The sequence below is a fragment of the Protopterus annectens genome, chromosome 1.part1, assembly GCF_019279795.1.
Source record: "Protopterus annectens isolate FY-2018-M chromosome 1.part1, PAN1.0, whole genome shotgun sequence".
NCBI classification, from domain to species: domain Eukaryota; kingdom Metazoa; phylum Chordata; order Ceratodontiformes; family Protopteridae; genus Protopterus; species Protopterus annectens.
The window spans coordinates 500,998,558-501,021,886 of record NC_056726.1 but is presented as its reverse complement, the minus strand read 5'-3'; the positions used below and the strand labels follow the sequence as shown (position 1 = coordinate 501,021,886).

The following is a 23,329-nucleotide window of genomic DNA, read 5'->3' as shown; positions in this document are numbered from 1 at the left end:
GGAAGACCTTGAGCTTTTGTATAAGGCCGAGTCAGAACCGAGGATCAGTTCCAAACCCCAACCAGTTAAGAACGAAGGCGAAATAGGACATCACATCATATGTTTTGCCTGAAGGCCAATGTCAGCCCCTGGTCTGAACTTTTTACTAGTCAGAAGTCCTTATGGATATTGTCTGAACTTTTCAGCAGCCAGATGACCCTATGGGTGTACAAGGATGCAGTCCTGTGTGAAGAGTGCTAGAGATTGCCTATCGTTAAAAGAAAGTCTGCTACATGCCACCTAAAGCACTTTTTAGAAGCCTAGTGTTGAACATATATAAGCTCTTGAATAAGACTACAGAAGCTATGATCCCAAAACTAAGCAAATGTACAACAAACATTACATCATAACTGTAATAAAAGTGGTATATAGTTATGTACCCCAAGTACAATGCTAAAAAATAGGGCAGAATAAAGAAACAAAAACGATGTGGGCTAAGTTCTGCATTAAAATTATATATATATATATATATATATATATATATATATATATATATATATATATATATATATACACACACACACACACACACACACACACACACACACACACACACACACACATAGTCCTAAAGTATTAAAAGAACCCATACTTGATGCGTCTCTGCTTGGGCTTATACTTTTCACCAATGAGAATTCAGCACTTTTTCAGTAGGTCTCTTACGGGATCACATCCGGTAACAATACATGCTACTACATCAAAAGCCAGTTGCATAAGCATCCCTAAGCCCAAAGCTCGCAAGATCATTTCACAACCACTAATGAGAAATCTCCAAAATCAAACACTGAAGATTAGACACCTATACTTTTAACTCATTCACTCCAATGGAGTTCAGGTCCCGTGGTGGTGGTGCTGCGGTAGCGTTGTTGCCTCACAGTAAGATGCTGTCCAGTTCGATTCTCAGATAGAGCGTCTTCTGCATGGAGACATGCGTGAATGGGCGTACCTTCGTTGAAGGTTGTGAGTCAGGGCTGGTAACTCGGCATGTAAAAATCAACTACCAATCATTAGTGGACCGGAGTTCCGCTGTGGCGACCCCTAACCGGGAATAGCCGAAAGACACAACTCCAATGGAGTTCAGGAAGTTTGCACTGTAACTTCCAATGGGTGGAGCCTAAGCCTTTTGACAGAATCAAATTATGTTCTCACATTTCAAATAAATGTTCACAGCTATGTCTTGGGTAGTCCCCCCCCCCACCCAGTGGATGAGATGGGGATCTCATTTCCTGCCAGGCTTGGAAGGTTCTGGATACCATAGAGCTCATCCCCAAGAGGCCAGATAAACACTTTGTTGCTCCAAATGATAGGGCCCATTGGAGCAAGAGTCCCTAGTGGCTGCTATGTTGGTTGCAGCAGCCACCAAGAAAAAAAAATGTTCTACTAGCCATCCCTCGAACAAAAAGTTCAGGGAGTTGAACATATTTGGGAAGTGTGTCTACACTCGCTTCACCGACCTTAACCCTCAGGTCACTGAACTATATGGAACATGTTACAGGATGTCACAGGGAATTAATCAGGAAGTTTTCCAAAACCCTCTCAGGTTCCATGTCAACAGAGGATAAGAAGACAGTTTCCCCACAATTTGGCCTCCCTCCAGTTCCTGTCAGATGCATCCATGAGGCTGATTTCTCACTCCTCAGAGGGAACTTTGAGAGCCATGTGTTTAAGAATTGCTGTAAGAAGGCACACCTGGATGCGCCTTTGTGACTTTGCAAAGCCCTTCAAGATGTCCTTTATCTCAGAACCCAAATTCATTTCGGAGTTATCCTGATTCCATCTCCCATTTGTTCTGTGAGCCTCTCTCCTTATGATGGACCACTTTGTTTGGCCCTAAGGTGAAAGAGACTCTCTTGGAGTGATCAGGATGGGAAGACTTATCTGCTGTGGGAATTCATTTTTGTACCACTCAAAAGACTTTCTCATGAAACTAGAGAGGAGGTAGAAACGTGGTTCTGAAAAAAGCAAGCGTCTTCCCAAGACTTCTACGAAGACTGATCTCTGCCACAGCAGAGTGGGGAACTCTTAATGGAAGACGCCCATGGCAGAGGTGGCCTGCAACATCAGAGTTTTTGAGCTACTTTTTCTTAGAAGCCCTTTCAGTGCCCCTGAAGGGCTGCCCAACTGCTGAACTCTAGAAGCAGTCAGCGGCACTTATCTCTGCACCCAGAAGACTGTATAGACATTGCCAAAGATGTTTTGGTACACAGAATAATGTGGACAGGTTTTTAAATACCATATCTGATGTCAATTTTCATTCTCTCCTCAACTGATTGGTTCAGATCCAATGCACGGATCCATCTCAGTCATTGCTAAAGTTCATGGTAACCTAAAACTCTTGAGCTTCCCTTACCCATAATGCACCCAACCCCAAGTTACCTCAGAACTTGTTTGTCGCTTAATGCGAAAGACGTGGGTCATCTTAAATCTCAAGCAATTATAAGACAGGTTTGTTATTTATTTAATTTCTAAGGTTTTTCTGCCACTTTAAACGTTTTTTGTTTCTTGTCCCTTACCCTGTCACTGACTTAGTGACTTAAAAATTCTGGTTGGTTCTGTTGCTTGTGATTATGGAGGGGAAAAGGGTCTGAAGAATTAAAAAAATGTGTGGGCGCACAAACTTCCTATGTCTGGCTATACTATGTGTTTTACTGTCTTGGACCCTTACATTTGCAGGAAGATTGTGCAGTTTGTCATGGCTTTAACCCCAGAACAATAGTTGAGAGAGAAAACAAATAGATTTTGAAGGGGTTGCTACCTTAAGCAGTCAGAGAAGCAATATCTGACGCCGAATCTCCCAAATGCAGAAATGCTAAGTCTTCTACTCCGAGACTTTCCACTCCATCCTCTCGAACCTGGGAGAAATACACAAAAAAGTCTAAGTAGGATCTGACCTCCACCTGCGATCCAAAACCTAGAAAGAGATCTAAGCCAGGTCCGAACTCACCATTGGATCTGATGAAGAAAAGAGTAAAATGATGGATCTGACCTCCTCAGATCCAATGAGATAACTCGACTATAACTATGTCAAGAATCTAAATGGCAATGCTCAGATCTGCTCTGAGCTACAAAACAGAGTGGCATTAAATATACTGATCCCAAGGATATTGCCAATATCCTAGCAGATCGATTCAGTGCCAACTTCACCACCCTCTCACTCCCTAAATGGCCCATCTCAATACCGGAAGATTGCCAAATTCCGGTAATAACGGCCACACAGGTAAAAAATGCACTCTCCAAAGCTAAGAATACAGCATCCATTGGACCAGATGACATCCCGGGCTGTGTACTACATGAATTACAAAATGAACTGGCACCTCACCTAAGTGTCATGTTTAATCATGCCCTCACCTCAGGCTTCGTGCCCACTGAGTGGCGCACAGCTACAGTTATCCCACTCCACAAGGGGGGATCCACCTTGGATCCCGGGAACTACCGTCCCATCAGTCTGATGAGCCTGATCTGCAAGGCCATGGAACATATTATCATGGAACTTATAAACAAAGACATTGGCATCCTTAAAACACTGGACCCCACCCAGTTTGGGATCATGAAGGGCCGATCTAGTCTCCTGAACCTGATTGACTTCTTCGAGACAGTCTCCAGAGCCGTGGACGAGGGTAAGGCAGTCCACACAGCCTATGTGGACCTCGCCAAGACCTTTGACACCATCCCCTGCTCTGGAATCATATATAAACTTACTAAGCTGGGCATTAATTCCTACATCACTCGATGGGTTGCCAACTGGCTTACTGACAGAACCCATACTGTAAAAGTAGCAGACTCCAAATCCAGCTCCAGACAAGTGGAGTACCTCAGGGTTCAGTCCTGGGAACTCTCTTGTTTGGCAGCTACTTCTCTGAAGTACAGGCCAACACTAAGGGACTCTGGCTAACAAAGTTTGCAGATGACTGCAAACTGGGAGTCATTATTGAATCCCCAAATGATGTAGATACTCTACAAAAGCTCCTTACCGAAACAGATGCTTGGTGCCAGAGCCATGGGCTGAAGCTCAATGCCAAGAAATGTATAGTTATCGCCTTTGGGAAAAAACATGTACCCATGAATTACCACATAGGTGGCAGCACACTAAACACCGAAAGTGTGATAAGAGACTTAGGGACAGAGGTGGTCAGTGGTCTCACCTTCAATAACCACATCGCTACAACAGTTAGGAAATCCTTCTATGTGGCACACCTCATCATTAAGGGCTTTTCATCCAGGAAAAAAGGAGGTCATTGTCCCACTGTACTCATCCCTCATTAGACCCATTATAGAATACAACGCCTCATTTGATATGTACCTCTCAGGACATCTGCAACAACTGGAAAGGCCACAGAAATACCTCACTAAAGGAATCACAGGCTTAAAGCAGACGCCCTATGCTGACCGCCTTAAAAAACTCCAGCTATACTCTGTCGCATATCATCTACTCCGAAGCGATCTCTGCTTAACATACAATGCCATGTCAAACCCAGAGCTGTTGGACATGCTACACTTAAAGAAATCCCACTCTCTCTGAGCCACACGCTCCAGGGATCTAAACCTTGTCATCACAATAAACAAAACATGCCAGAGGGATAGGTTCCTGACCCAGAGACTCCCCAGACTCTGGAATAGACTGCTCATACATGTCAAGCACAGTGCCTCTTAGGCCCTCTTCAAAAGGAACCTTGATGATTGGACAGGAGAAAGGAAATTCACCCCGGGGATCATGTCAGTCGCCCTGCTAGACAGGGGTTCAGGGAAGAAATAGCCAAGGAATTGTTATGGCTAGGCTTGTATAGGCCCTAGGTCCGTTAGCCTAGTACCAACCTATGAACCTATGAACCCATCTCTGGAGCCAAAGGGGTTATGAAAGAAGTATAAATGGCAAAGTTCTGCACAAACTATTTTTATAGTGGTAGTATTCTTTAGGTTCTAAGTCTTAAACTGAAATTTAGAAGTCCCAGTAAACAGAAATCTATTATGTTTGTAATATTTTGTAAACAACTTACAATATCTCAGCAACCACTCACGTTACACACATACTGTCATCAGCATTTTATTTATCTAGCTGAGAACTTTCATATGAGGCTAAGGAATTCTCACTGTGTAACTTAGTTGTTGAAATATGTAGAAAAATGTGAAAATTATATCTATATAAATTAATAACATAAAAACAACAGTTAATATCTCTTTACTTGCACTAGACAAAGGTGAAATATTAATGCAGTTGCATTTGCCATTGTGTAAGCTTTAAGATGAAATCTTTTAAAACTTTGTACGTAGCATAGTTTTGGAATTATTGGTGCAAATATGAACAATCAATATTTAATGGCTACAGGCATCAGTAGGAGTTAACTGCAGATGCACCTGGAGGTGTAACTCAGATGTAATGAGTTAATACTTATTTGTTTGACTCACACCAACAGAGGTGTGGAAGCTGAAAGGAAGGGTTGTGCACCTGTCCAGCTGTTCCTAACTCATCACAGGGGTCTTTTTGCTGATCAAATGATAGGGTGAAAATGGATTTGCTACATATAACATCAAGGACCCTTCCTGGTGGGTCCTTAGATGACAAACCCCAAGCACTAATCTACTAAGCTGGAATATGCTAGATAACTACCCAGGAAGAAAATTCAGAATAAAAAGTCCTGACGTACGGCATAACCAATATATGTCCAACTCCTGCAGCAGCTGTTAAGATGACAACACTAGATAAATATTATGTAGAGAGCACCAAGTGATGATGACACAGATGGCTGTAACCAAGGCATCCTCACAGCAGGTAATGCAGGCAACCACTCCCTTAGTGGATCACATTTTGATTGCAGAACTTGCCAGAAAGTGGTTATAAAGCTGACAGAAAAGACAAGCAGTTAGCAATCCACATTGAAAGTGTCTGCCTGGCAACCATGTACAGAACCCATCAACAGCAAAAGGGATAAACAGCTGGTCTGTTTTCTTAACCCATGCAACCATTTCACATAAAATCTTTGTTGCACTGAATGTGAATAAATATTTTTCTGTTTTTTAATGGTGATCAAAGGACTGAATCATATCAACTATCATAACACAGCACGTTAAAAGGCCCCCTCTGTGCTCCCAGAAAACCATGTCAGGTTCCTAAATACACTGGATGAACTTCAAATCAACAGGAACTCTATTACCCTAGGAGTCTTTACCAAAGAATAAACTGGGAAACCTATAGCTCAACTGTAGGTTAAATTCCTGGATTTCATAAACAAAAATGCCTGGACCAAAGTGACAACGAATCCACTAGGGTACAAAAATAGTCTTGACCTGGTCCTTATCGACAAGGCATTGATAATTATTCCTCTAGTGCTTCCTTCCTCAGTTAAATCTGATCACAAACTGATAACCGTACCCTACAAAATTTCCAAATAGCTAGATAAAAATATCACAAAGTTCAGACACTTTAAACATACAAACCTTCTATAATAAAAAAATACAAGTTTAACTGTATTATTTATTTATTTATTTAACATTTGTTGACCGGGAAAGTCCGACTAGGACAGAGCCTATTTTCAGCGAAGGCCCGGGGAGAAATGCTCCAGACGCATGTCTTTGGATTGTTGGAGGAAACCGGAGTACCCAGAGGAAACTAACACAAACGCAGGGAGAACATACAAACTCCGCACAGAAGGCACCCCAGCATCTAAGATACTGACCCAGGAAGTAGTTACACAAACTCTATGCTTGCCCAGATAAATGCACTGACCTGGCAGTCTCTACCAGATCCAAACAAAATGGGAAGCTTAAATGTAAACCAGTCTGGTGACCTACAGGTATAAGTAAAAAATACAATAACAAAGTTTCTTAAACAATACAGAAAAAAACCTTCTTAAATCAAGGTTGACAATAAAAAGCTAATTAAGGACATAAAAACTACCATAAGGAAAATTAAGTCACCCCATAAATTTAGACTAGCATCAGAAGCTAAAGACAATTACAAATCTTTCTTTAGCTACATAAAAAAACTAAGGGGTAACATCCAGCAGAGCTTAGAACTAATCCAAAATGACACTGTGTACTCAGATCTAGTAGATGCAGTCAACATACTAGCAAATAAATTCAATGCATATTTAACCCCTGAAACTATATAAAACTTCAAAGATCCCACATAATTTCAACTCCCCCTATCATAATCAAAACTGAAAAAATAAGAAACATACTATAACTATCTAAATTTGCTGCAAACTCCACATATAAAGCCCGTTAATGCATCTCTTTAAGACAAAGTAGCTAGCATTACCCAATTACTTCTCCTAATCCCAATCAGTCATAGTACGCAAACTTATCATTACATCAGAAAAAAATGGCTTACATTCCAAAATATACTGCAGTACTTCTGAACCAACCTGTGCTCTAGGAATAAATTCTTCCTGCTTACCATTAAGTCTATCAACACAAGGCATATGGCTCCTCACACTGTCTCAAAATTATGGAATTCTACCCCTATCACACTCACGACAGACAAGTTAAATAGGTTCATAGGTTCATACTAGGCTATCTGCCCTAGGGCATTTATAAGCCTAGCCAGAGTGTGTTTGGCTTTCGCCACCCATTTTAAATTAATTTTGCTATGCCTTTTTTTGAGGTTAGTATACTGTGCCTCTGTCTAACAGTGACACAGAAGTGATAGCCGGGGTAAACCTACAATCTCCCATCCACTCATCAAGATTCCTCTTGAAGAGAGTCAATGTGGGACTCTGCCTAACCTGGACTGGGATTTTATTCCAGAGTGAAGGGAGCCTCTGGGTTATGAATCTGTCCCTCCAGCATGTCCTATTTATTTCAGTGCTGATGTTCAAGTCTCTCGAGCGCGTAGCTCGATGGGATTTGGATTTTCTGAGGTGCAGCATGTCCATTAATTCCGGGTTGGACATGGCTTTATACGTCAGGCACAGATCGCCTCTGAGCAGGCGGTATGCCACTGAGTAGAGCTGGAGTTTCTTTAACCGGGCAGCATATGGCATCTGTTTGAGCCCTTTATGTTTGGGTTTAGCTCTTCTTGGAGTTCATGTAGGACGCAGCCCGGGACACCATCTGGTCCCACTGATGCTGTGTTTTTTGCTTTGGAGAGGGCAGCTCTTACCTGAGCATCTGAGATGTCAGGGGGGCAGAACTGTGTTGGGATAGATATTTGCCCTTTTGGCGGGGAGAAGGGGGTAGGATCCAGTGACTGTAGGTCCCTCTTGGTGAGGTACTTTTGGGGTCTTTCCAGTTGCTGCAGGTGTCTGGTAAGGTACATCCCAAATGGGGCATTGTACTCAATTATGGGCCTGATGAGGGATGAGTAAAGAGGCACGATGACCTCCCCTGATCTAGATGTGAATCCCTTCATGATTAGGTGGGCTATATAAAATGTTTTTCTAACCACTTTGGCCACGTGGTTGTCAAATGAGAGATTGCTATCAACTTGGGTCCCCAGGTCCCTAATGACTTCTTCTGTACTTAATGGATTACCACCTATGTGGTAATTTGTGGGCACTTTGTTTTTGCCAAAGGGGATGACTATACACTTTTTGGCGTTTAGCTTGAGGCCATGGCTCTGGCACCAGTTGTCTGTTTCTATGAGGCCCTTTTGGAGGATGCTTGTGTCGGCTGGAGAGTTGATTATGGCGCCCAGTTTGCAGTCATCTGCGAACTTGGTCAGCCACAGTCCTTCCGTGTTGGCCTGTACCGCCGAGAAATATATACCGAACAAGAGAGGTCCCAGGACTGAGCCTTGTGGGACGCCACTTGTAACTGGTTTGGAGTCTGACATCGCTCCAGCAATTCTAACCATGTGGGTTCTGTCCTTGAGCCAGTTTGCAACCCATCTAGTGACATAGGGGTTTATATTTAAGCTGGTGAGCTTATCTATAATGCCCGAGTGGGGTATTGTATCGAAAGCTTTTGCGAGGTCCAGGTAGGCTGTGTGGACCACCTTCCCTCATCAATGGCCTTGGTGACTGTTTCAAAGAAATCGACCAGGTTTAAGAGGCAGGATCTGCCCTTAACAAAGCCAAACTGGGTAGGATCCAGTGACTGTAGGTCCCCAATATCTTTATTTATGAGGTCCATGATGATCCTTTCCATAGCTTTACAGACCAAGCTAGTCAGGCTTATGGGGCGATAGTTTCCAGGATCCGTTGAGACACCACCTTTGTGGAGAGGGACCACTGTTGCTGTACGCCACTCTTTGGGTACATATCCTGTAGTAAGGCTAAGATTGAACAGTAGTTTTATGTTTGGGTTTAGCTCTTCTTGGAGTTCATGTAGGACGCAGCCCGGGACACCATCTGGTCCCATTGATGCTGTGTTTTTTGCTTTGGAGAGGGCAGCTCTTACCTGAGCATCTGAGATGTCAGGGGGGCAGCACTCTGTTGGGATAGATATTTGCCCTTTTGGCGCGGAGAAGGGGGAGAAGTTTGCACTGAACCTGTCAGCTAGGATGTTGGCAATGTCTGTGGGCTCAGTGTATTTTTTGTCATTTTGGACTAATTCTGAGCATATCTGGGAATTCCTACCCAGGTTCCTAACATAACTAAAGAAAGCCTTGTGATTATCCTTAGTGTCCTGTGCAATTTTTCTCTCGAAGCTGGCCTTAGACGATTTTAAGAGTGCCCGTAGTTTTTTGCTAATACTGATCAGAGATGCCTTCCCTTTTTGGGATTTTGCTCTATCATGTAGTAGCTTCCTCCTTCTATTGTATAGTTTGTTTATGTGTTAAAGGATTGGACAACAGACCTATGACTAAATTCAAACAGCATATAAAAGCATTTCAGTTTTAAAATGGATGTATAACTGATGAAGTTGGCGACGAAAACGTGTATGTGGATACGTTATTTTGTTTTGCTTGTCTTTATTTGATCCAGTCTTTGTTGTGGAGTGGTTCAAAGTGCTTATTAAAAGCAATTTTACCTTGGAGCTTCGATTTATTTGTGCCTGGTGGAGTTCTCATCACACTTTTCATAGTTTGTTTATGGCTGGGGTCCACCAGACAGGACGTCTGCCTTTGGAGGATTGGGTCTTGGTTTTATTTGGGATTGCATGATCCATGCATTCATGAAAGTGTTCATAGAATGCGTTTATAAAGGATTCCGCGGTCTGGGCCGTATTTTCCACAGGCCCGGGGGCTTTGAAGGATTTCACCTCGGTTTTGAGGCGTGTGAAATTTGCTTTAGAGAAGTTTTTCACTGTGGTTTTCTGGGCAGGGGGTCCAGTACATATACAACACCTGATTTTGACTTGTTTCACACCTGGATAACCTAATCTAGATAATTATCACAACTACATGGCTAATTCTCCCAGAATATCTAGCACTCTCCTCTCCTCCCTTCTCATCACTGATTTATAAAATCTTTTTCGTATACACTCCCCCATCCACTTTTTCAATTTGACTAACTAACCTGTATGTGGATTACTCTTCCAGTATCCTACAACATACTCATTCTTCAACTATTTCTATTCTGTTAAACACTTTTAATTTCCAAGAATAAATCACTTTTTAACTGTTATCATATCTGTTCATTTACCATGTCTGTATGTGTTACTGCAATTCAGCCACACAAACTTGAATTAATATTCTGTGAAACATATCTAAAATCTATGCTGTGCTATCATGGAACTGCATAATCTGTTTTAATGATATGATAAACAACTCTGTTTCTCAGCCACAATTTTATGTGAATCATTTCTGTATTTTATGCTATAAATTTATGTACATTTTTCTTTCCAGGCCTCTGCTGAAAATGGACTTTCCTGTTCAATAAAAATAAACAAACAAATAAATAAATAAATAAATAACAGATCAAAGGAATTTTACCACTCTGTATTCCGCATTGATCATACGTATTAAGCAAACATATTTCCCCATTTGGGATGTACCTTACTAGACATATTTTAAGCAACTGGAAAGCCCCCAGAGATTTTTAACTAAAAAGATCACAGGCTTAAAAGGCAAAAGCTACTAAGAGAGGCTGGAAGCAATGTGCCTTTATTCAGTATCTTGTAGACTCCTTAGGACTGATTTGTGCCAAGCCTTTCTGGCCATTAGCGATCCAGTAGTCCAAGACCTCTTTCATCGCCACAAATCAAACAGTCCCCCTAACACCTGAACCAGGGATCTAAACTTGCTTCAGCAAATAAACAAAACGTGGTGGACAGAGACAGATTTGCCACACAATGCTTACGCCTTGTCTGGAATAAGTTTCCACTCCAAAATAAGCAATGCATCTCACTTTCTTCTTTCAAAAAGGTGTTAGACAACTGGACTATTTTCAATTACACCCCTGGCATGATTGGCTTGTTTCTCACTGAAAAAGAAGGTAAGGTCTAAGGGGGATGTTGGCAAGGAGTAAATAGCTGCTGGGCCCAGCTGCCCTATATTTTCTATGACTATGTGATTTGACCAAGGGCAATATGAAAATCACTTTCAAGAGGAACTGTGAATTTTCCTAAAGACACCTGATCTTTGTGAAAGACTAAATATGGTTCTCTACACATTAGGGCCTAAACCACAGAGATTCTGAGAGTGGGGGTGGGGTGGGGGGGGGGTAACTGTCATCAGAAACAGCATTTTACAAGAAAACAGTCAATTCCAATGAAACAATGGGCTTAAACTGTGGACTGGCAAGCCTGTTAATTGTGAAGTTTAGGTTTGTTAAAGAAAAGGGTGCTTCAAAAGAGAATGGAGATGAAGCATTTCTTTAAGGAAGTGCTTGGCAAGCCACTACTGGGCAGTAAGTCTGCTTTACAAGGTCAAGATGGACAGAAACAACTGACAAATGCACTTTAATGAGAGAATAAATGAAGCTGAAATCATACTGGTGCCTCAGAAAGACTGTATAAAGTACTGCTGCATAAAAAAAATGGAAAGTGTTTCCAGCTGGAAGCACAGGTTTACCAAGTGGATGGTTTCCCAACAGCCTCTAACTTCTAAGAACTCACCTAGCAAATAATCACGAGCAGGGAGTGCATAGCAGAAACAATACCTTAACAAATAAATAAATGTAATGATTCTTCTGCAGCAGCTAAGGCACAAGGTGGAGAATGTGTCACCCCCCAGTACTGGGAAAAGGCATCCCTGGATGTGATCAGAAAAATGTCATTTATTGCAACAGACCTAAATGACTGAAACCATTACTTTCTCGGCTATCAGTGGGTAACAAAAAATGAGTTTTACTACTTCTTCCCTGAGCTATGAAATGACATACAGAAATCAGCAGCAATGGCAGGAATACATAAAGTAGTCTCACTTGCCTTGGAAGGAAGAATGCATCCACTGCTACATCTCCCATGTTGTGCTGCAACAAGCAGAAGAGAAATAATCATATTCTTCCAACTGGCTAACTAGTTTATCTCCAGAGTGCCTCGGCTCCAAAAGATACAAATCAAACATTCCTTATGAATCTGAAGGGGGACAGAGTTATCAACTCATTCACTTCTCTAGGGGTGTGAGATACTAAAGAAGTGATGTTCCTTTCTAAGAACCACTGCCAGATAAAAGCCTCTCTGCACATACTGTACAACCTTATGCATCTTTGCTTGTTTAAATACCACATAACATACTGTCAGGCTGATATGAAAAGGACAGGATCTAGACAGAATAAGCTTTGTATCTACATATCTAAGCGGTTGACGTGCATCCCTCTTTGCATCATTACTTTCAAGACTTTATGTGTTTGAAAGTACAGAAATATCATTCAACTGCTGTACAAGTAACTGAAGGCTTGAAAGGTAATGCAAACATAATGCAAAATATAATAATTACCGGTGGAGTGGAGACAAACAGGAGACTGAATCAGTTGCAAAATAGAGTAAGGCAGAATACCTTTAAGCTAAATATTTAGGAAATTCAAATCAAGCAGTACAACAAATATGAAATGCGTGGATTATATTCTAACATCACAGTGAACGTCAAGGCCAAAGATAAAAAAGCATTACAGAGGTGCCGGAATGAAAAAGTACGTAGTAAACATTGTACTTAATATGTCTCAAGATCAATATGCATCTATAAAAGCCATCAGAACAACACGTAGCCTAGCAATGAAGTTGTGAACTGAAAGGAGTTTTGCAATGCTCAAGAAACTACTTAAGACACTCCAGTCTTAAACTACCAAGTTGTAAATGGTACATGAGCTTTGATCCTACAATAAAATAAGACCATATTCTTTGGGTCAAAAGCAGAGAAAGGAACTGTTGGTAGTACTACATGGAGTTAACGAATTAGGTTAACATTTCTATGATAATGAAGTTCAGCTACAGAGAGAGTATACCCTCCTGCAAAGCATATGCAAAAGGTTAGTATAGAATGCAACTCAGACTGCACTGGGGTTTGAGTAATTTACTGAGGTGTGATCTAAAAGCGAAATAAATAGCAAGCAAGAAACTATACAGAGCAAATAAGAAGAATACAGCATGTTTACCATTGAAGCATGCAAAATTGTTAGAAGAACTTGAGATCAGCAGGGCAATACTCAAGATAGGAAAAAAATACAGTTTCAAAATAGTTCTGAAGCTTATGTAGAAATGAAACTTCTGTAATATATTGCAATGAAGAATTAGCCTGAGGAATAATTTGTGTCCGGGGTTCATTGTAAACAAGCTGACAAAAAATAATTCCCAATTAAGTGAGGATACAAATGCTCAAGGGCATACATGAATCACTTCTTGGAGTAATAAAGCACAAAAAAAGAGCAAGAAATGTAATACAGTGACCAGAAATATCAAGTCAGACAGCAAACACTCCAAACCCGTGCTATGTACAACGCATACCACAACAGTCCAAAGAAAAGAATGTTACCATAGCATAAAGCTCGAATGACCTATCTCATATATGTGAAGTTTTACTCCCAGTTCCCTGAAGTAAAGAAACTGACAAATAAAAAGTGCAAATTTGATTAATGCATTAAAGTCTATATTCTTGAGAGATAGGATACCTGATGTTATGTCTGGCAACAGTCTGCCATGCAAAAGTCAGCAATTCAGAAAATGTGTGCACAATTAGGGATTCAGACTTGGGAACTCCAGTCCACATTATCTGCAGTGTAACTGATTTTTTTTTTTTTAGAACTAACCAAAACAGTGAAAAACTATCACTACAAAGAGCTGTAGCAAAAGTTAAAAGGATTGCCATCCTATAATTTTAGAATACAGGAATGCTCTACTACAGGGACTTGATCTCTCAGCAGCTTAACAATGGGCTTAAGACCTAGTTCAATAACATTATTAATGTCTAAAAATCAGACAGAATATGCAATATTGGACAGGCAAAGACAGAAATACTATCACGATAAGAATGCAGAATACTATCATACTTAGCTTCTTTTGGACAATTTGCTCACAATGCCTGCCAATCATCAGACCCTCTCCTGGCCAACTGGCCCATTTGTTCCCCATCACTGGGGTGACAGCGAAAGGGAAAAACCACCATTAAGGACAGTCATCAGGGATGGTTTGGGTTTTTGTCCCTTTGAAGCCCTACTGCCTGCACTCACCCAGCTAGAACCAGTGAGTGAGATGTGCAATAGGAGTCAGCAGGCCATTGCTCCTAACTTCCACAAGCAGTCTAATGTCAGCAAGATGCCCCACTCAACAACAGGAGATACTGCATGGCAATTCCCCCAGTCTCTACCAGGAAAATATGACCAAAATCTGTGCCCCTGGGCATGTTCACTCCTCCCCCCGGATAGGCACACTCATTCTCCTCTGCCTGTGGCACCAAGTCCTGAGCTACTACTTGACGTCTGGTCACCTGGACCATAGTTAGGGATGTATCCCTCTACTGCATTTACCATAATTCTAGATGAACATGGAGAAAGATTATAAAAGACATGGGAAAGTCCACAGCCTGAAGATAAAGTAGTGGATAGAACTCTACAGGTATCCTACATTCTGTCAAACCAAAACTGTGTGGCAGACAAGCTGAGCAGTAGATCCTCATGAATGGAAACTAGGAATTTCTTCTCACTGCCACATGTAGCTTTGACAGATGATCTTCATAACCCACTTGTCTGAAACTACCTGTTGCCAAAACAGCAAAATGGATATTCAGACTTTCTGAAACAAATAAGGGGCCACAGTGTGTGTGTGTGTGTGTGTGTGTGTGTGTGTGTGTGTGTGTGTGTGTGTGTGTGTGTGTGTGTGTGTGTGTGTGTGTGTGTGTGTGTGGTGGGGGGGGGGGGTCACAAGGTCTCTTGAACAGTTATTCAGACTTTTTGGACTGTCCTTGGTTTCTGGAGGTTAGAAGCTTCTTTTTGGAACCCCCTTGCCATGTCTTCTTAAAAATATGTTTGCCTGTATTCTGTTGAGACTGTTTATTCTGCATTTTGCCAAAACTGGATGAGGAGTCAGAGAGTACCTTAGAAAATTTGTAAAAAAAAAGGCTGAAAAATCTTACATATTCCCTGGATCAGCTTACTCCTTTCATCAAACTTTTTGATCACCTCTGCAGCAGAGGACCCAAAAAAATCTCTATCCAAAGGGGAATTTAAAATCTCATTTTTAACATCTGTGAAGTTCTGAGAATGCAGCCATGCAAACCTGCTCAAAAATAGTACTAGTGGCCATAGCCCTGGAAGAAGCATCAACAAAGTCATACACACACTGTAAACAACAAGTAGTGACCTGTACAACAGAATACTTATTTAAAGGACTTGTTTCCTTGTATGTGTATAAAAGTTTAAAAGCCTGAGGAACTTTATACATGCTATGTCTTTTTACAGGCAGCTGCATGACTATCAGGAAAACTGTAAGCAGTAACACACATCCACTAAAGCAGACAGAAGAGGATGAATGGACTTAGGTTCTGGAAATTCCTTCTGCAATAGGTCGTAGTATTTTTTAAGGGACTAAGAAATCTCAGTGTTCTCCCACTAAAAATAACAGCATATTCTAGCAATAGTCTCAGAGAAAGAGAAACCCCCACAACAATAATCAGAAACTGAGCTCTCCTCTGAGTCTGAAACAGAAATCTGAGAACACCCTATACTAGTCCCCTCATCTTCCTGTTCAGATTCAGAATCTTGAATCTCTTCAGTAAAAGAGGTATCCTTCTTTCTATTACCACAAACTACTTTACAAGAAGGATCAATAGCATGAATTAAACCCCGAGCCAGACCCAGTAAACTACTCCTGTCTAAGGAAATTTGAGTAGTAGAAGACATATGCTTAGTTTTCGGTTTCTTTTCTACAGGAAAAAGTCGGACAACTGTGCTACTAATGGCAACATCCCCAGGGATGGGCACAGCATTCTGGGCCAAAAGGGAAGCCTTTCCTGTTCCCTCTTCCAGCACTGACAAGAGTGGTTCTCCCTTGCTCACTGAGGGGACCCCAACAGCCACAGATGACTTGGCTAACCCACAGTCCATAGTGGCTGTGGGTGCTACACCAGAGGGATCTAAGGTAAAAGATGAGTGGTCTAAGGTACAAGTGGCCACAGCAGAGTCACCTACCTGTAGCTGAGGCAAATTGCTAACTTGCTGTTGTGGCAAAGGTTGTTTGCTTAACTTTTTCTTTTTGTGGCTGTAAAAAGGACCAACTGTGGAACCAGCAGTCTGTTTCACAGTCTAGCTGAAAATGGTGCCTCTTTTCACGTGGAAGACATGCAGCAAGTGCCGGTAAAAATGACAGCTCTTTAAAAGTCACTATTTTCCTCAGAAAACACAATACAAAGCACTTTAAAACACTTTGCCAGCCCCCAAAAATAAAACAAACACAATTTTGCCACAGAAAAATGTAGCTTTTGGTTACTTTACTTAACTTTTAAACTGAAAGGAAAAAAGAGCACTGCATTTTAAAAGTATGGAACAGTCTCATGACAGTCCATTAAAACACAAACTCCTAGCTTTAAAATAAATTTCCTTAAGAGGAAAGTGATAAAATATTTATAAAATGGAAGTTTTTTCCCCAAAGGGAACTTATCTACCCAACCAAGAAACAGCACTAAGCCAACCATCAATCCTCAAAAAGTCCTAGAAGAGTATACTCTCGCAGCAGTAAAGCTCTGAAGGGCATGGTGCACAAACTTGTCTTTTAATCAGCTCAGCTTGAGCTGTCTGACAGTTTGGATGAGTGGAAGGTACCCCAAAGCTTTGGAAGCTGCCAGCTGTTATATTCTTGGCAGGATATAAACCACATACTTAAGGCTACTACAGCAGTCATCAATATGATGGACATCAAACTAACTGCATGACCAAGATGTAAACCATTTGGAACTGTCTTGTCTTCTTACTATTTTAATACCACTTTGGACATTTTAGCAATAGATTTTAATAAATAAACTGATGTATCTGTAAAACATTCAGCTTTAGCTATAGACAGATGCTAAATAAAGGCAAGAATGTCATTTGTTCACAGTAGTATATGTCGACATGGTTCTTGCTAATGAATGACTCTGTCAATATACTCAGCATTAATAAATGAGAAACAAAGCGCAACACGTAGGATGCACTATAGGGAAGGGTCAACATCCACAGACAGTGGACAAAGGGTAGAACAAAGAAAGCACTTTACATTTAACACATTTGGTATATTGGCAGCTTCCGGCATTAAGCAAAGCTGACAGAAAAGAGGGTGTGGTAGGGAACAATGACACATTATATGTATTTTGTTATTAAAAACCACCTTCATTATTTTTAATTTAATTCTTCACCAGCACGTGTTTGTTTACTGACTAGCTAAACAGTAATATATAGAATACTGTTTTGGATTCATTTGAAAGAAATAGAGAAAAATGAATACATGGCCAAAATTGAAATTCTTGTTTAACATTTAAATTTTCCACTCTGAATATAACTTCCATTGTGAGTATTTTACTGCAAACAAAATAAGTCCCCTAGAGCTCATTAATGTAGACATGTAAAGGAAGAGACCGATATCAGAAAATAGAGGACTTACACAACCATAAAATGGGATCTATGCATCTTTCCATTCCCTGCACAGAATTTCAACCATTATAGTACCAGATGATAAATAATGACTTTAATAGCAAGCCAATTACAAAATCATAATTCAGAGAAATGGTTTAAGGCACAATTTAGTTAAAATAATTAACAGTTGTACAACAGTCTTTTACAGACTGTTTACAGATCTTTGAAGATCTCAAGATAACTGGTGGAATTCAGAAACGCAACACTTATGTGAAGTACTCATTAATGAGAGTCATTGTTTATTTTTACCTAGTTTCATGGAAAGTGGCTAGATGACAAGTCTCAAATACAAGACTTTTAAGTGCAAAAAGCACATATTTGAACTGTATTATCTAGCAACATCCACGAAAATGGGTAAAATAAACACCTGGTCACATCAATCTGTGCTTAGCAAAAGCACTACATGTTTCTGAACATCCTCCATTGATACTAAAAAAACTATTTATTCACTAAATGAAAAAGAAGGCACTTACAGAATCAATCAACTGGAGTGTTTCAACAAATTCTGTTTGGCTTCTTAAAGGACAGTGAACACTGCTCTGACTGACTACTGCACATCTTGATGGAGAAGCGCTTTCTTCCGGAAGACTGCCATGATCCATAGGCGTAGAAGGTGGAGTAGGGTTTGGATGGTCCCCCAAGCAAGGAATGGGCATGCTGTCACTGCGAGATCCAGAGCTATCAGTAACTGTAGCAGTACCATGCCAGCCTGAATAAACAGAAACTTGGTCCTAATTTTATGAAAAAAAAGAAGACAACAGGATATGCTAAAAAAATGGATAATATGTCAGATACTGATGCAAATTATACAAACCGTGACTGCACAATATAAGCAATTTTAATTATAAGCTACACTGTTAAATTGTTTTACATACATGCACAGACACATGCGCACACACTCAACACCTTTGGGAGAACCTTTACTTTTACTCTAACTCTGTAAATGGCAGAATGTACACAACGAAAACTATTTCAAAAAGGAAACTCTCCCTGTCCACCCAGTCAGTCTCCACTCCTCAAATTCCAGAAAACTGTATTGCCTATTTCTATTTTGCATACTGTGATTTGTTTTCTTTAAACTGTTTTGATTGTATTCTGCTTTAAAATGCATATTAAAACTTGGAGACCACAACTCTGTCCCTTGTGATCAGACAATTGTTTCCCAGCCTCCCACCCTGCTACTGGTGTGTTCTTAAACACCACTGTCTTCCAAGTTGCCTGTCCCTTATGTTAATTTGACAATATATCTCCTTCCCTCTCTCCTTTCACTGGCTGGTGTAAGTACAAAATTATCATTTTGTGAAATCAATCCCCTTAAACTATTTAAATTTATTAGCCATCCCACTGTATTCCATAGTACCATAATACAAAAGTGCCCACTCCCTTTCAATCTATCTTGCTCTTTTAAAAATAGTGGCTCTCCACTTAGACAGCTAAAACTTAAGCTACCTACTTTCATATCTAACTGCTTAGTGAACAGTGCAGTGTTTAGGTAAACCATTTTTTTCATCTTAGCTTTAAACATCTATTGTAAGACCACCAGTTATTAGAGAGCCCACATTCTGCCTCTAAGTAGTCATCTTGGGATTAGTGTTTCTGTTTTCTCCTGATGAGACTGGACTTCATTCGCTCTGCTTGACAGAGGCTCAGTTAATTAATCAATGGGTCAGCGAAAGCCGACACACTCTGGCTAGGCTTATAAACGTCCTCGGGCAAATAGCCTAGTGCCTACCTATGATGAGAGAAGGCAAGCAGGGACATTACTTCCTGGAGACAGCTGATCACCAGAAAGCTTAATAACTGCTTTATGGGTGACAGCATGGAATCTGTGCTTATATTCTGGTCCTGGTGAGAGAAGGAGCAGAGTGCATTGATTCCTGACTGTTTCTGGTTGGAGGAGGAATGTCTGTGTTTAACATTCTTGATTGGACTGGTTGCTATTCAAGGCATCTACCAGAAAAAGGCTACAAGCCTACAGACCCTTACATCTGGGACAAGACTGTGGATCACCAAACAGGCTGTGGCCTGCTTCTCTTCTTGGGATTGGTGCTAACATTTTGCGGTGAGAGAAGAAGCAAAGGAGTATTGTATCCCAACAGAGTGAAGCTGTGGCGAGACCAGCATCAGTAATAGCCAGGCAGTAGCCATTCATGTGACTCCTCTCTTTTCATCATTCTTGACAAGCTAATTCTTTGTTTTCATTAAGTACTGCTTGATTTGTTTCTAACTTCAGAATATCTGCTTAAATACTTCATCCTAAAATTCTCAGGGTCTACATATTAGTTCTCCCTCAAGTGTTTGGCAGTGCTCTGTACAGACTCAGACACCTTGAGTGACATTTTTCCTGTAAAAGCACAACTGAAATTTCTCCAGTACCAAGCACTGTCCACATAGTTGCAAACCAGATACTCCTAACAGTGACTGATATTCTCACTCAAACTGCCTAATCAATAACAAAGGGTCTGTTGCCATGGATATGAACTTTCCCATAGTCTCTGTTACTGGCTTGGTGTATATGGGCAACCTGAAGCGATGTAGAAATTGCTTCATGTTTACTGACAACCAGTTAATTCTCAAACAAACTGATATGGTATGTGAGAGATGTATTTACACAATGTCACTGAAGGCAAAGCTCTCACATAAACATACTCCTAATGTCAATAAGGTTGTCAGTAGTACACACGCTGCACCCATCACATACAATTCAAAGCAGACATACACCCACATATGCTGAGGCGCTTACATGTACCCTTCCTAAACCGCCAAGACCTCCTAGGTGAAGTACACATAACAAATACCCTCAGCAGCCCCAAATGTGCTCTTTCAAAACACTCACATCAACGCAGACCTACATCTCATGAAGCCTCTACCTCTAAGCCCATGAGGCAAGCCACCACACAATTCAACATTCTAGTCATTGGAGACTCCATCATGAGACACACTGATGTCCTTCTCACCAGGATGAGTAAGGAGAAAGTTTCAGTCAGTTGCTTATCAGGGGCTAGGATCCACCACATTATACATGCACTCAGGCCACTGGACCACAATTACCAATATGACTCATAGTCCATGTAGGAGTAAATGACCCGAGACGTACCGTCTAGACTATATGAAGACAGACATGGACCTCTGGAATGCGTGTCTCAGGCTGGCATGAGCATAGCACTGAGCAGCATTTTACTTTCTCCAAGGATGATGCCACAATACAAACAAAAGATGACTGACTTTAATAATTGGCTTAGTTTCGGGTGTCATTCTAAGGGGGTGCAATATTTGTCAGCATCGAAGGAAATGGTCAACAGACCATGCTACTTTGCCAGGGATGGTCTACACCTCTCCCCTCTAGGCTTTCAAATATTAGCTAAAACATGGTCTTCCCCCATAGTGCCTTTTTGGCCAATGCCAAACTGAAAGTATTTCCAACATAGCAAATCAAAACCAGGAAAATCTAAAGGAACTACTGCTCAATACTAGGAGTCTAAACAAAAAACTCCACTCCTAGAAGCTCTCTTTACCCTAGATAATGCAGACATCTGTGCAGTCACTGAGACAATGTTTAAAGCCGCAGAGAGCACACCAACAGTGCAAGGTTATAATGCCTTCCACACATTTAGGCCAGTTACTTCACAGGCAGGGACTAAAGGTGGAGGTGTCTATGTTAACATCAAAAGGTTGGTCAAACAGGACAATGTACTTGATCTGCTCCATATTCAAATCACCATAGGTAAAACTTAATACCACTTCCTTGCAAGCTATAGGTCCCCCTCTCTGACTCAGGAAACCCATACCATGTATTTAAATAGTTTCCCTTTATAATCTCGAAATACTGAAATCTCAAATTTCAGTATTCTGAGACCATAAAGGCGAAACTACAAAATAGCAAAAGTGCATAAGCGTGAATCCGAAAATCTCGAATCCACGTTTATGGATTTACGCTATGTTATGTGACGTGTTTGGCTGGGATGGTGTCCGGAATTTAAGGTGAGTGAGTGTATGTGAGTGTTTCTGTAAGGTGTACGTGTGGGTTAGGGTAGGGAGGTGGAAGTATGAGTGTAAGTGTTGGATGTGATATGTGTGCGTGTACATGTGTGTGTGTGTGTACATATGTGTGTACGTACGTGTGTATGTGTGTGTATACGCGTGTGTGTGTTGGGGGGACTGTAGAATTTCTGGGTGTGAGGTTTTTTTTTTCTTCTGTTTTTGTGATCTCGGAGTTGGTATATATAAGTAGGGGGTTCGTGGGGGGTGCAGGGGGGCTTGCCCCCCTGCTTACATGTAGTATAGGGTTGTATAGTTTGTGTGGTGTGGGTAGAATGGTGTGTGTGTTTTGTGGTGTATGTATGTGTGTGTGTATATGTGTGCGTGTGTGTGTGTGTGTGTGTGTGTGTGTGTGTGTGTGTGTGTGTGTGTTGGGGGGGACTGTAGAATTTCTGGGTGTGAGTTTTTTTTTTCTGTTTGTGCGATCTCGGAGTTGGTATATACAAGTAGGGGGTTCGTGGGGGGTGCAGGGGGGCTTGCCCCCCTGCTTACATGTAGTGTAGGGTTGTATAGTTTGCGTGGTGTGGGTAGAATGGTGTGTGTGTTGTGTGGTGTATGTATGTTCGTGATTGTGTGTTTCGTGCTTTTGGGTTTCGGGATTGTGAGTCGTTCGCCTTTACAGTTTTGAGATACTGAAATTCGAGATTTCAGTATTTTGAGATTATAAAGGGGAACCATTTAAACTTATTAGAAACGCTAACCATTCAACCCAATACAGTATTCATGGGTGACTAACACACTACTAACTGGCAATCCTATACCACACCAAATGTACATGCACAGAGATTCCTGGATTTTCCAAACACAAACTCCCTGGACTACAGAGTTAATACAACAACCAGGGGTGCAACCATACTGGATCTGGTCCTCACTAATATGGAAGACTGCTGCACACCCCCTCCTGTAATGTCTTCCCTGGTAAGGCAGACACAAAATGGTCTCCTTTAAAGTAAAAATAAAACCTGGACCCCCAGCTAAACCTGGAATATCCAAAAACTATTCTAAGGCTAATCTCCTGCTATTATGTGAGAACCTGGCAAAATGTCAAGCACCTATAAACCCTGAGAACACTGCTGCCTATGCAGAACTCTTCACAGAAACCCTGTACAAGCATGTTAATAACTGCATAGATGCAGCTGTATCTACCAGGAAGTACAGAACTCAAAAAAACAAGCCACCCTGGTGGAATCACAAAATCAATAGGCTGTATAATAGGAGGAAGAAAATCTTGGCAAAAATTAGAAGGTGCAGCACTCAGCAGGATAAAACCACTCTCAAACTAAACAAACACCTCAGAGGATAAATAAAGTCTACCAAAGCCAAATTTGAGGCAA

General features: G+C 41.1%; 1 protein-coding gene across 3 annotated transcripts in view; it reads right to left on the bottom strand.

The window, feature by feature from the left end:
- Positions 1-23,329, bottom strand: part of MYB (MYB proto-oncogene, transcription factor) — a 557,504-nt gene that overhangs the window by 216,686 nt on the left and 317,489 nt on the right. For 2 of the 3 annotated variants that reach the window (XM_044076310.1, XM_044076317.1), the window contains exon 9: positions 18,431-18,688. The exons of the other annotated variant lie outside the window; for it this stretch is intronic. In XM_044076310.1, the coding sequence (XP_043932245.1) occupies positions 18,431-18,688 (258 nt within the window). The remainder of the gene's footprint in view (positions 1-18,430; positions 18,689-23,329) is intronic. 3 annotated transcript variants of the gene reach the window in all.